We start from the raw sequence: 14,552 nt of genomic DNA on the forward strand, positions 1-14,552 counted from the left end.
CTTTAGTGGGCATAAGTCACTTCCCGTACAACTTGTTAATTCTTACTAAACGGTAAATGCTATTGTTAATCCTTATTATTCCCAGCTATCACCAAAGGACTACACAAGTGCCCGTATTCTGTTACCATCATATGAATGCATCCTGCTTTCAGAACAATATTCTCACCGGTGATAAATCTGAATAACAGCAGCAGTAACAAAATTGTACAGAAAGGAACAAAATCAGGGAGATTTCCCTGTTAGAATAACATTATATCCATGATCAAAGATACAGTCAATAACAGATTACATGTGTTTTTAGTCGATGATTAAAGCTACTATCAGAACAAGAATTTTTTGCTGGTGTATATTCCCTCTTCCAAGAAAACATAAAATGATAAGAGGGTGAAAACCTGAAATTGAGGTGGATTGGTGTGGAAAATTTGATCTTTTACAAAGACTAAAATCCTTATCATTTACATGTAATAACATATATCAACATGTATGACAACGGAAAAATCTAAAAGAGGGCGTAAATGGACAGCTCCACCAGTGAAAAGTCAAACAAGGTCAGTACTTTGAGCTGTTGGCCTTCTTTATAGTAGCAGCTTTAGCACTAGACTTTAGTTGGGTGGCGCGATTAAAGGAACTTTTGGGGTTAAGCGCCTTTCTGATCTTAAAAACAGTCCAGGCAGTCCCAACAGCATGTCCTGCTGCATCAAGCCCTTCGCTTGCCACTTTTGCTGCCTCATCTCCGTACCTATAATACCCAAATTACTTCCGAGTTAATTTCAAAAGATTTAAGCAGCATGTCTTCATATTATTGTATTGCCTAACTAACGTAGTGCGCGTTTAATATGTTGAGTCTAAGATATTTAAGTTAATATTCACGAGATGACACGTGAGGAAACAAGTTGAAATGTATTTCAATGGTAAGACTAGACTTCATAAATAAGGATATAGCCAGGAGAATTCATCAGACTGAGCTTTACTTCTGCTGAACAAGTTCAGTTGTCACGGTGGATGATGTGGACATTACATTCTTTCCAGCTACTTCAACAGCATCACATATTCTGCCTATAACAAATAAGGACAAATATTAGGCTCCTGTTGAAAGACAATTATATATGTTGACAACATACTGATTGTGATTAGCTCTAGTAAATGCAAATGCCAAAATGCAGTGTGAAAAGCACTAAAATATCATCTTTTGTGCCTGGGTGGTCGGAAACAGGAACCTCCATCTAAAATCAGGAATTACTTTTAGCGCTTCTCCAGAACTCAGAAAATAGAAACAGATCCTCAAAGTTAAAGTTGTTCTTCAACAGTCCTTTTGCAGGAAAAATCAACTTCCAATGAAGAAAAGATGAGTTTTTAAACAATAAAAAATAACTTAAATGTTCCCTCATAGCAACAATATATACAGCATAGTTTCCTCCTTCTAACATTGCATATAACCGTCATTCGTGGTCCTAACTACTAAAATTTAGAAGCATACAGAGCCATCATTGGCAGTGTGAATAAAATGATTACTTCTAGAGCTAATAAAATGATTACTTCTAGAGATACTCGTGTCTGTGAATGTGTCTAAATTCAATTCATTCTGTCCTGAATCTGAGTTTAAAAGAAAGAATAACTAAACGGCAAAACATATAGACGGAGACTCCAGAAGGGTGCAAACTCAGTCAGAAAAAAGGGGAAGAGTTTTGACTTACAAAATCCATCCAGAGTAGCAAGGACCATCTCCCCTGGCAGCATCTTGAAGAACTTCTTTCCTGCTATGGAATTCACAACTGAACTAGTGAAGAATCCTGAAACCTGGAGAACTCCAGAAAGGACTCCAAGTGCTACTTTCTCAGTCATCTTTGTTACTCTCTTAACCCTGGAAAACACAGCCCAACTTGAGTTGACAGTTTATTCTTCTCTTAGATGATTTACGGCTAGGTATATGAGTAGTTAATCACACTGAGGTGAACCAAATTATGTAGGTAAGGAAAATGGACAACGAGGAAGATCCATTAACATTTCAAACTGAAAAACAATACCAATCCACTTGTAGCAAAATCTGTTAAAATTATATCCAAATTTTCATAGTCAGACAGTTCATTAGGGATCTCATCTGCAATATCTCAAAAGACACTGCAAGCATTTGTAGTAATAGTATTCTGGCTAGTGACCAAAAAATTTCCCTTTCTTTTGTTCATTCAGTAATGTACAACCCATTGTTCAATGCTTAACTCGAATAACATGTGAAAGAATCATGGTATTTACATGGTACTCAGTTTAACAAACTTCACCAGAAGCGCCCTAGTAGCTAACTAGTTATCGCACTCCTTCAAAATCCCAGCTCAATTGATGGATTTCAAAAAATATATAAGCAAACTTCCTAGAGAGAAAAGGTAACTTGAATAACAATAACAGCATAGGATGGATGATAATCTAAGAGTCAACATAGCCTTGATGATTTGGAGGAAGCAAGGCAAATGACCATCAACTATTAAAAGGTCATCATACCTTTTTATCCTCTTCAATGTCTCAGGACTAATCTCGGCCTTCGTCCCTGTAGCCATCCTTTGCTTTAAAATATCATTTCCGCGCTTCAATCGTTCTACTGACACATCTCCACACCACAAAATCCCCTTGATCAGCTGACCTGATCCTTGAGCAACTAATTTTGCAGCTAATCCACTATACTCCTCCACATTGGGCGCTAACGTGGTCCAGTATTGAGCGCATCGCTCTTCCAATATCTCCTTCTTTTTCTCCGATTTCAAGTCTTCTGGAGACAACTCCCTTGCCACTGTTCCTCCCATTGCCAATGCCGCCTTTTCCTCCACCTTCTGAACAGAAAACCTGCTGTAACTTTTCAAAATAACATCCAGCTCCTTCAACAATTTCTCCTGACCCTTTGAAGCAATCGTCAACCCATAATTCAACGTATCATCCATCGGTCCCTTTTCTTTCTCCTTTTTACCCTTTTCTTTCTTTTTTTTACCCTTTTCTTTCTCGTCATCACTGGAATCCAAATGATCCTCTATCAAAGCTTGAAATGAGAAGAAATAATGTGAATCATCCAATTTCACCGCGGTCAGGTCCTTAGTTAACGGCCATTGGATCTCATCACCCACACGAGCAAGAATAGCAACGGTATTCTTATCTTGCAACAGACGAAACAGATATAAATCACCCGTGGCTAGCTCAACGGAGTAATGTTTATCAATCAAATGGATTAGGACACCAGGGATAACGAGAAGGGTTTCCTCGTGAGACTCAGGAGGGGCAGAAGGGATTATTTCGTAATTGTCAGGGATGAGTTTTTCGTCGGTGAGGTCCTTTTCGTCTATGGTTGGATAAAGATTGGGACGAGAATCAGAGGTTGATTGGAGATTTGGATCATTGTGAATGACATGTGGATAAAATGGGGCTTTATGGAGATTAGGGTTCTGAGAAGCCATTGAAGAGCTGAGAAAATTGTTGAGGATGAAGGAAAAGGAAGAAGAAAGATTGGATTTTTTGGAGGAATAAGAAGCGAACAGGGAGAGACACGTGGAAGGTTGTTTTCATGAATAACTGATATAACTGTCTGGAAGTTCCCGCGCAAGTCCATTTGGATTTTCTTTTTTCCTTTTTAGTTTCGATAGGAACTATATTAGATCATAATTTTAGAAATATATTTGAAAAATCATAAAAATGTTTATATTTCATTATATAGTAGTGATATCTATAAGAAAAAAGGACGAAAGTAATCTTTTCCATTTTTGTCCCTTCCATTAAAAGAAGTAGTAAATCGTTTTTTCATTTGGTTTTACTCTCTCCCTTCACTTTTACTTGTCTAGTATTCTAAATACATTTTTCACTTTTAGTTGTCATTTTTAGCATATCAAGAGAAGATAATTTCTTTTTCCCTGTTTTACCCATAATATCAATTACTCTTTTCAAATCCACTAAAAATATGCACCAATTAATATGAATGTCATGGTAAATTATGAACTTCATTTATTATCCACTAAAAATATGCACCAATTAATATGAATCTCATGGTAAATTATGAACTTCATTTATTAAGGGTGTGCAAAGTTCATAGTGGACAAATAAAAGTGAACGGAGGAAGTAATACTTATTACTATCTTTTTAGCAAAGAATGGGGTATTACTTATTGGAAAATAAAGTTATAAATAGCAGGCAGAAGAGAACAATATAGAATTGATAAAGAGGATATCAAAGTTTTGCATATGATCCATTTGATCACCTTCTATAGCAGAGGAAAATGTTTTCCTCCAATTATTTTCCAGAATACAGATTTGCTTTTTTTAGCAGACATCAAATTTATGAAGAAATCGACTGAAAAGAACTATTATTGGCTCCATGAACCAGTTCTCTTTAACTTCTTGGGTAGAAAAGAGTAATTTTCTTTTCAAAATTTAACAACAAAAGTCCGTATCTCCATGGGACCAAGCTCGACTACAAGGCTAGACATGTCTACTGGACCTCCTCTTATTGGTGCAGACTCACTACCACTGTCATGTTCTATATTCCAACTCATCTTCTTCATCTCATTCTTGCCTTGATTCGCAGATAAGCTTGTTTCCTTGATTGCCTTTATCTGAATACAGCGCAAAGATGTGTTCTTAGAAACTTTATGTGCAAAAAGTATAAGAGAAAGAAGAATCATTTCCTACTTTGTAACAAGATGAGCTGAGACTGTCGAGGTTAGGAATTATCTAATATAATGGAAATCAGCTTACAAGAGCATATTTAATAAGTAGAAAACGCAGACATACCCTTTTTCCAGCAAACATCTCCTTCAGTTGAACCTTGGTAATCGTCGAATAATCAACATCTTCACCAGCCTATCCACATCCACAACACATAAAAAGCACAAGGGTTAGTAGTGATATCAGTTAACAAGGCACAAGCGTAGGTCCAACCTATAATGTTGTCACGTGTCACTCTCTTAATTTTACATTTTCTGCTTCAGAATTCAACTAAACACAAGCAGTTAAAAAAAAAAATTAAAAGTAGGGTTGCTGTTCTATTGTGAAAGTACAGCTGAAACAAGGAAATGAGATAGGACTTTCATCAACTTCCAATTCATCCGCAATTTGTATGCTCATTTCTATCCAAGAACAGCTTAGTTTATTTTTACCTCATATAGATGAGCCAAACGGAGAAGTACACCACCATTATCCAATTCCTAGAGATAGAAAAACCAGAAGTGACTACATTAATTCATTGAAGTAAAGGGATCATTCTAATCACTGCATGATCTGTACAATAACCTGGAGAGTAATCAGTGCAACATTAGGAGGTAAATTATAATTGGGATTCATGGTGGTGGCTTTGGTTAAATGAGAAGCTTTCCATTCTTCCTGATTCTGCAAGATCAAGTATACAATTTCCCAATATCAAGCAGTAATATTGTTACATTGATCATTTAAATTCAAGGAATATAATAATGTGGAAAGGGCCTACAGTATTTTTTCCTCTTCTTAATGAGTTGAAATTACCTCATGTCCAAAAGCTAAAACAAGAGGTGAATAAATTTCTTGGCCAGTTGTTCTGCGCCATTTTGAACCATCGCCATTTTTATGAATCCCTAGATAGTAGTTCCCTCGAACCTGACCAAGTGATATGAGAACAGAGAAGTTTAAAAGAAGCATTCAAGTCAGAGGTTGCTACATTTTATATTTCTTAAGGACATTTCCCTAATTAGAAGCTATAGAGGCCTATGACTTCTTTGGAATGCCATACGAAACATACCGTGAGTCCCTCACATGTATCCCCCACACAAACAGTCTCATCAAGGGCTTCACCCACTCCTCTACTATCATCATAGATCAAGCGCCTGGTTAAAAATAAAATCGATTACCTTTGTAAGGCCAATTATCATATTAAGCAAAATATCTTTATGAACATATTAAAACGAAAAAACTTCAAATGCTATTGAACCTATGCAGCATGAGTTCTATTTCTCCATCTTTAATGCTGGCTCCTCCTGTTGCACGATCCACCAAAACAGACAATTCTGATTTGTTATCTGTTATGTACATTCCAAGATTCACCTGACAAATGAAAATAGTTAAACAACTTCTGAGAAGACTAATGTATTGGATTCTGAAGGAAAATGCAACTGATTAGACCATTTCATTCACATGTAGAAAACTTTTGGCGCACACAATTTATATACAAAGAAAATACACAAATTAATTGAGAGCAAACTTAGGCTTTGTTTTCACAGTAAAGAAATATATGTTAACTCCAACATTATTTAAGCACATTCTGGTTATATGTTCCAATTAAGATGATGCCTTTTCAATTCTCAACCAAAAGAACAAAAGAGAAAATATAGAAGCAACAGATGATTTCAAACCGTTACTGTGGACTACATCCCAATGCATCATTGTCAATCTCAACACTATGTTAGTCACATTGAATTAAACTAAGTCCATCGCAATTAATAATCAACAAAATTTCATATAAGACTTCACCGAGTTCGATCACAAAATTGCAATTTCAATTCAAGAAAGTCTGTGTTGGGACTTTACTGGATAATAGTTCCCTGCAACAGGTTGAGTAACTTGGAGGTCCCAATCAGCTCTGTGATCTCTAACCTGATAAGCAAACAAATCATCGCGCAAATTAGCTCTAAAGCAAACAGAAAAATCCTGATGACCGTTTTCCTAGTTCATAAATTGCCAAAATAAATAAATGTTCATACATGCAACACGCATATTGAGGCAATAGAACAGATAGCAAAGCATGGCAACTAGAATGCCAACATCAAGGAATTCTATTTCAGATTGAATAAATGGGAATAAAACACTGGAAAATTTATTTCAAGATGTGTATAATCACTGCATATATGATAATCAAAGAGGACTGTAATGTTAAACTTACTCTTTTTAGAAAGTCCCTCCCATTAGAGTCAGTGTACAACACTTTATCAGTGGCCATATTTGCTGTCATTTTGGTAATGACCTCCTTTCCAACACTATCTTCTGTCGGTATGGGACCAATCTTCAATAGAAGAGGTATGTCAGATATACAGTTTCTAGACTACCCTTCAATGTGAAATGACACTGGGCAGAGTTGACTTACAGTGAATTCGAGTTCAACGTGTTCTTTGTCTTTGTAAATCCTAATTACCTGAAACATTGACATGTTGAGACATAATAGAACCCGATGCATACAGTTTATAAAACAATAAATGGGAAAAGATCCAAATGTTTTGGTGCTGAGTAAGAGTGAGTTAGTCAAGGAACCATGCATCACACCTGAGATATCCATGAGTTGAATTTCTGGTGAATTTCATCGACCAGGGGTCCACGCATAACCTTTATTGGAACCTGCTAACAAAGAGGAAATTAGTTTCCAGTATGAAGAAAACTAGATAGCGTGTAAGGGATGCTAATCAAAACTATTGATTTATTGAGGGAGAGATGTAGAAGCACAATTGCTCTAATAATTTTTAGTTGTTGAATAACAGGAATCAAACGGAGAAAATGTAACTCACTGATTTTGCAACTATGACTGGCGGTGATCCATCAGGTCTGAAAATGTAGGCACCAGAATCCTGCAATGGGTAATACAATTAACATCAAAACTTACTGTGTCCCCTTATTAATGCGCTGTAACGTATAATTATACCTAGAAGAACATCATCAAGTACCTGATCAACGGTGACACTTGATCCATACCAAAGATAGCTTTGTTGTACAGGTACATCAACCTAATAATAGTAAAATAATATCCTTTAGAATTTATGTATATATATGTAGACTACCACTTGACGGACTGCTATCTGTTTCCCTCAGTAAGATCGTAACACCAACATAATGCATTCAATATGTTGCCATGTTGAGATTCTGACATAACTAAGAACTTACCCCTGTTTTAGAATTATATAGATGTTTAAGTTGACCGGTATTTGAGGAAAAGGACGCCTTCAAGTTCCCTGGTCCAATTTCAACAGTCTCGTTCAGCCGAACGTTCATCTTTGTAAAATAGCCAGTGGAGCTCCCTGTATAATTTCAGCAGACACTGAAGCAGATGGAAGATGAAGTTGTGATCATTTTACTTTTTGAAAACAGGCAATGCCTTCTGATCTTTGAGTCATCGATACAGCACATTAGTGATGAAAAAAGACATGGAGAAAGAACATTTCATGTTACCGTTCTGCGATGCTTTAGATATAAAATAAGTATTCCAGCCAAGAGGTGGCACAGACACTCGAAAGAAGAGCCAAGATTTGGGAGCTTGTTTGGGTGATATTCCTAGATATGCCTCAACATAAAACTTTCTCAAGTTGCTGGTAATATTATCCAACTCTATAAATTGTGCCTCGACCAGATTTCCCATGGAATCTTTTACAATAAGATTAGCACTGTTGACCTGTTAAAGCAAATACAATTGGATACCCATCAAGAAATGAATAAGCCACATAAGAGAAAGAAAAAGGAGTAGAGGAACATTATATAATTTGTCCGAATTATAGGACTGACATTTAAACTGAAATTAGCTAGTGTTGTGGACAGCTCTAATTATTAGCTTGGACTTGAATTGCATCTAATTACACAGAGATCCAACAAGATAACTTCTCAATATGTAATTCTTCCTTCACTAATTAGAATGTTTAGTGAGTTTCAACTGGTTATTCAGCAGCCACAGTGATTTGAAAATTACCAGCAAACATACTGATAAAACTAAAAGTCAGGAATATTTGATTACTTGAAATGGACATCGTTTAGGATAGTAGAAAGGAAAATGCAATACAAATATATGGAATAGGAGACCTTATAAAGGATGCTTGGATATAGGGTCATCATACTGCAGTATATCAAGAATATCCACAGCATTAAGTTGCTCACCAGCTATTTTATTAAAAAAAGCCATATTCATAATATTCAGGTCCTAGTAGTCATAAAATGAGCAAAGGAAAGAAAAATAGAAAGGATTATTCATTCACCGGGATCTTGATGATATCAGTTCGATTCCATCCAAGAGGATTGTATGCCACAACGACCTGAAAGTGGGAGTATTGGTGTAAAAACATTGTTGCCAGCACACTCATAAGGATTTTTTTTTTTTCCTTGGCGCACTCATAAGGTGTGAAGCCGGTTGATAAGAAGAAGGAAAAAATACCAAATTCTTCCCCTCAGTAATATCTTCTTCAGTTGGTGGACAATAACTTATATTCAGCAGTTGACACTGTTCACGACATGAAAGAAAACGGAAAAGGACATGTCAGTTAACTCGTAGTTTCCAACTTCCTTTGAAGCTCATTTCATCTAGGGATATTAAGGCACAGCATATCCACTTAGAACAAACATGTCATTTGAGAAAGGAAAAACTATTCAAACAGAAACTTTTGAAACTCAATATTTATCTACGTGTGAATGTTCTGCAAATTTTAACAAACTTAGTAACAATTACTAGTAGTTTTTTAAGCTAAAAAAAAATTGAAGGGAGACACAAGTAATAAAAAATGCACCTGATTGAATGATGATGAAGTGGTAGAACATGGACCTGATGTTGAATTAACCAGGCATGATAGAGCAGAATTCACGACAGCTTCTGACTGAAAATCAGGAATATGAAAAGTACTATAAATATAAAATCATCCTAAACAATAGCATGAAAAATAAAGTTCAGGCAAAAGAGTTGAATTTCAAATTGAGAATAGGAGCCCACTTCAGAAGCTCCAATAGCCAAGCGTTTTGCATAGTCATCAGTTGTATGTTGTTTAGCAGTACCAGTCACAGCATCATGGTGTTGTGTAATTCCTAGAGCATCTCCCAAGCTAAATGTGTTGAAGCCATTTGATTTCCTCCCAGTTAAGAATTCAAGCTGGCGAGCAGCCTGTCAAAGGAAAATCCTAAGGGTTAAATTTGATGTATTCAACCTATATTCTCACTATTGAACCCATTATACTTTTGCAAATATGGATTCAAATTTTAATATTTGAGGAATTTTTAGTAATCTCCACATAGATATCTATGTCTCGTGTACAAATTTTGTGTTTAGTTGAACCCGTTTAGCCCGTAATGCATCCCCCTCTGCAGCCTATTTTGGTTCAGATCAGTTTGTTATTTCGCATGAACTCATCCTAGATTAAGTGAAGTAACGACTACAGAGACTCCAATGTTAGCAAGATTAAGAACTATGCACCAATTACAGTGTGTGTTGAAACATAATATAATTAAGTAATTCAAAGTGTGATCTCTCTAACAGCTTAAACTATTAGATCGGATGGTCATACATTCCAACAATAAGGATATCTTATTAAGCTTCTCACAGAGACTAGTGAATATTAGCACAAGAACTAGATAAGCAACTTGGAGATCATAGTTTCACAATTTCTTTACTACAGTCAGGTTCCTTTTGACGTTGATGTTGTAATATGGAATCATGGAACCAGAAGTAATAAATTAAGTGGACTCACCAGATAATATCCACTTAGCATACGAACATATCGCTTTAAAGCTGGTCGACTGGTAAAGAAACCAGTCCAATAAGCATTTTCGCTATCAGCATATCTGAAATTAGTTAGACGTGTTAGATGAACTCAACAAATATTCAAGATAAACCAGAAGGTATATAATATCAAGCAAGTGCTCACGGAAAGTAATCATCAGTTTTTAGAGGCCAAGATTCATTTGTTGCATGTTTTGCATCTACATAAATTGACGGAGTAGAGTACAATGCATTAACTCGACCATCCTGTCAAAAAAAAAAAAAGGAATGAAAGCAAGTGAGTCTCTATGATTTTGCAAATATTTAACTGTAAAAACATCAGCATCTCTTATAAGTAGAGACTCATATCTGTTTTATTAAAAATTTCCTCTTTCGGAATAAAGTTATTAGATCCTTTTGAAATATAACTTAGGAGAAGACATATTGAAGTAACCACTCATACAGTTGAAGAACATGTTCATAGATTTTTGTCAAGGAATTTAATATCTAAGTTTTCTGGAGAGCCTGATTATAATACCTTGTTGACATAGTGAATTAATTTATCCATTTCTTTGAACCACGATTCAGCATATTGGTATTTGAAGTCATTTCCCATGGTCCACATAATGTGATTGGTACGTGTTACATTTGCCTGCATATCACAGCATCCAGCTTTTCATTGATTGCATGTACATGTATATCTATTTCCTGAATTAATAATTATGAACAACTGAAAGGAAATGCAATTTCAGAGTGTACTTGAGTGATTGCAGCATTGATAAAGTCATTAACCCGTATATCAACATTGAAGTCAAAGATAAGAGGATCGTCCTGCAATTCATTTACCCAAATATATGAAATTAGTTCTCCCTTGATACTAAAATAAACCATAGAGAGACCTATTTTTGCTTTCTGATATAACCTGGACTGGAACAAAATCATCATTCACTTCAAAATGGAAACCATTTGGTGGACCATAATTTACAGGAAATGCATTGGTAAATATCTGCAAAGCACCGATAAAATGGTGTTAACCACAAGTGAGCAATGATATAAGATAAATGAACAAAGCTTAAGAATGCTCCATGAACCTGGGAGGAAGAACCAAATGTTCTTGAACCACGCCATATAACCTCAAGAGCTTTATCCTCCGTACGTTTTGCTCTGTCTTGATAGTCAATTCGCGCAAAATGAACAGAATCAAATCCTACCTGTGAAAGTTATCAGGGAGAATGAGAAGTTAAAGAAGGATCAATAAACTTCAAGACATTTCAGTAAGAATTTAAGTTATATACACCGACAATATAAAAGTCATTAGTTTTTTTTTTAAAAAAAAAAATTGTTTCATTACATAGGGAAGGGGAAATGGGGGAGGAGACACTCTGTTAGTTAGTTTAACATGTGACAGCAATTTCCTTACCATTTGTATCAAGTTTGATGTTTTGGGCTTGGCACATGAATTAAGAAATTCACTTACTCCTAAATTTTAAGAGGGGTTTTGACAAAAATACCCTTAGTAATTATTTTCTTTTCTTTTTTGGTTGTGACATATTTATCGTGGGGATTACGAATGTGTCAAGGCCAAATAAGTAAAAAAGAATTAAATACCTTCTTGGTTTTGTGAAACATCGATTATTTTGGACCACCTTTTAGAGGCGAAAACATCAAATATTTTGGACCAGATGGAGTAATATTATAATACAGATTTACATTAATTACCTTATAAGTGATCTAATTGCAGAGGCGGATGGAGCACTATAACTTGGGGTTTTGATTAAAATACCCTTAATTATGGTTTTCTTTTCTTTTTAGGTTGACATAATTACCATAGGGATTAGGAATGTGTCAAGGAAAAATTTATAATAAAGAATTAAAAACTTTCTTGGTTTTGTAAAACATCAATTATTTTGGACCAACTTTTAGAAGTTAAAACATCAAATATTTTGGACCAGATGGCGTAATTATTATAATACAGATTTACATTAACTACCTTATAAGTGACTAATTTTGTAAATATCGTTATAGAACTTAAACTCTAAACTACATCATATTAACGCTCTCTCTTAAATACCTCAGCCCCAAGAAGATAAGCTTGCACAGCAGAGTGTCCAAATGGATCGATCTGCCATCCTGCACGAGGAGTGATATTGAATTCATCCTTTATCAATTGATGGCCTAGTGTTGTCTGATCAATCATATCTATGTAATGGCAAGTCGCTTCATCGTGCATACACCAACCACCATTTCTGTTCCAGAATTCGTTTTTTCAATCAAAAATCACCCAAGAAGAGTAAAAAAATTAAAAGTTCCTTGCAAGTGAGTTAACAATTAACATACACGAATTCCAGCTGACCAGAAGCCACAAGATTTCTCACTTCTCCTTGAATGTCTGGACTTTGCCTTATCCACCACCGATGGAAAAATGCCTACAGTAGGATTAACAGAAAAATACCTAATAAAAAATTGTGAATCTTTTGTTGATTACAACAAATGTGCCGCAATACCAAACAAGTTGCTTATGCACAAAAAAGAAAAAAGAAAAAAAGTTGTTTATGCACGAAAAAATTAACACAACACAATTGTTTCTTCTAGTGAGACATCTGATATCAATCAAGAAATGAAAATAAAACAGCTTTACCATTTCAGCAAAGACAAACTTCCTATTCGGGTCACGTCGTAATGACATAACAACAGAGTCCAGCACATTTTCAACACAGGCACCCTGCAATACATCAATCATTTTTATTAGCAGCTACACATAAACAATTAAACATAATTTCCAGTTTCTACATAAGATGTATGACCTGAATGCTATTATTTGATCCAACATAGTACTGATCAATGGTCTTTAACCAGCCAACATCATCATGTGAATGAGCAACCAAATGAACATTCAATTTGCCTTCAACAATACCACCTCCAGTATTGTACTTTAGGTACCCATTTACACCATCAGCACAAAGAATATACAAAATGAACAGAAGAAATGAAGCTATAGTAACTGAAGTTCCCATTGTGAATCAAAAATATTGTTTCTCTTAAAATTATGATAAACCAGTTTATTTTTTTATAACTATATAGAAAGAAGACTTAAAATTTCTCAAAGAATAGTCAACATGAAGAAGTCAAGTAATATCTGACAAAACTGCATTGGTTTTTCCCACGGCATGTACCAGCCGTCCTGCTAATACATTTGGATTTTTGGGATATATTGGATTTCACGTGCAAGTAATATGGATGTTTTATCAATAATCATTCCTGTTTGATTCTTGTCTAATTCCAATAAAAAAAGAAAAACAGAGACGAAAAGGTTGAGTACTAAATACTATTGGTAGCGTGAATAAATAGGTATGAATTTTATGGGCTAGCGAAGGAGATCAACACTAGGGACAACATGGTCTGTATAGCACGTAAAGTAAATTAATCAAGAATGGAGAAAACCACTCTGTCAAAACTCAAAACAAGAACCTTTTTAAAATTGTTTCTTCATATTGTATTACATTAAATTGATGCAATGATTTCTTAGATAATCTCAAAAGATATAGAATTTACAAAGATACACTCAATGGTTCAATAATATAGACCAGATTCATGCTGATTATATTGTATTAAATTGATGCATTGATTTCTTAGTTAATCTCAAAAGATAAAGAATTTAGAAAGATACATTCAATGGTTTAATAATATAGACCAGATTCATGCGGAGGTATATAATTTTATCTTTCAAAAATTAATACATCAACTTTCTTAATTAATCTGAAAAGATAGAAATTTGAAAAGTTCCATTGAATGGTACAATTATATAGACGAGATTCTTATACAGAAATAAAAGGTGCATTTGAACAGTCATTCCCTATGGCTATTTGAACAGTCATTCCCTCAACCTTGACACATGCATCTATGTCATTTCAAATGTTATTTTCTCGTCTTTAATAGTGTTGATCCTCATATTAGTTGTCTTAACAAACCCTATTATGTGTGAATACATTTTCATGGATATAACTTATATATACACAACAGAATAATTTATAAATTGTTTACTAAATATGGATTTAATCAAACATTAATAATTCAACAACACTATAGAGTAACGATATATCATGTTATGAAAGCAAGAAACC

The 14,552-nt window shown here is 34.9% G+C and overlaps 2 protein-coding genes across 3 annotated transcripts; both read right to left on the bottom strand.

Annotated features, from left to right (window-relative positions):
- Positions 1-215: 215 nt before the first annotated feature.
- On the bottom strand, positions 216-3,886 carry LOC132046431 (protein EARLY-RESPONSIVE TO DEHYDRATION 7, chloroplastic-like). The gene is made up of 4 exons (XM_059437056.1): positions 2,494-3,886; positions 1,695-1,861; positions 972-1,056; positions 216-739 (listed from the first exon to the last, which is right to left on the bottom strand). The coding sequence occupies exons 1-4, from the start codon at positions 3,432-3,434 to the stop codon at positions 550-552; spliced, it is 1,383 nt and encodes a 460-aa protein (XP_059293039.1). The 5' UTR covers positions 3,435-3,886; the 3' UTR covers positions 216-549.
- A 269-nt stretch (positions 3,887-4,155) lies between these two features.
- On the bottom strand, positions 4,156-13,860 carry LOC132046432 (alpha-mannosidase). 2 transcript variants are annotated; one of them, XM_059437058.1, is made up of 29 exons: positions 13,236-13,860; positions 13,070-13,153; positions 12,769-12,857; positions 12,503-12,677; positions 11,523-11,642; positions 11,354-11,437; positions 11,191-11,262; positions 10,970-11,083; positions 10,598-10,698; positions 10,421-10,514; positions 9,670-9,837; positions 9,470-9,556; positions 9,121-9,186; positions 8,945-9,001; positions 8,151-8,370; positions 7,866-7,999; positions 7,649-7,708; positions 7,493-7,552; positions 7,254-7,328; positions 7,078-7,125; positions 6,877-6,996; positions 6,525-6,590; positions 5,929-6,041; positions 5,740-5,824; positions 5,487-5,597; positions 5,259-5,354; positions 5,126-5,173; positions 4,761-4,829; positions 4,156-4,582 (listed from the first exon to the last, which is right to left on the bottom strand). In XM_059437058.1, the coding sequence occupies exons 1-29, from the start codon at positions 13,443-13,445 to the stop codon at positions 4,394-4,396; spliced, it is 3,015 nt and encodes a 1,004-aa protein (XP_059293041.1). In that variant the 5' UTR covers positions 13,446-13,860; the 3' UTR covers positions 4,156-4,393. The 2 variants fall into 2 exon arrangements, with proteins under 2 accessions (XP_059293041.1, XP_059293042.1); XM_059437059.1 differs by having other exon boundaries at positions 7,254-7,325; positions 13,236-13,858.
- Positions 13,861-14,552: the final 692 nt, after the last annotated feature.

The sequence above is a fragment of the Lycium ferocissimum genome, chromosome 2 (assembly GCF_029784015.1).
Source record: "Lycium ferocissimum isolate CSIRO_LF1 chromosome 2, AGI_CSIRO_Lferr_CH_V1, whole genome shotgun sequence".
NCBI classification, from domain to species: Eukaryota; Viridiplantae; Streptophyta; class Magnoliopsida; order Solanales; family Solanaceae; genus Lycium; species Lycium ferocissimum.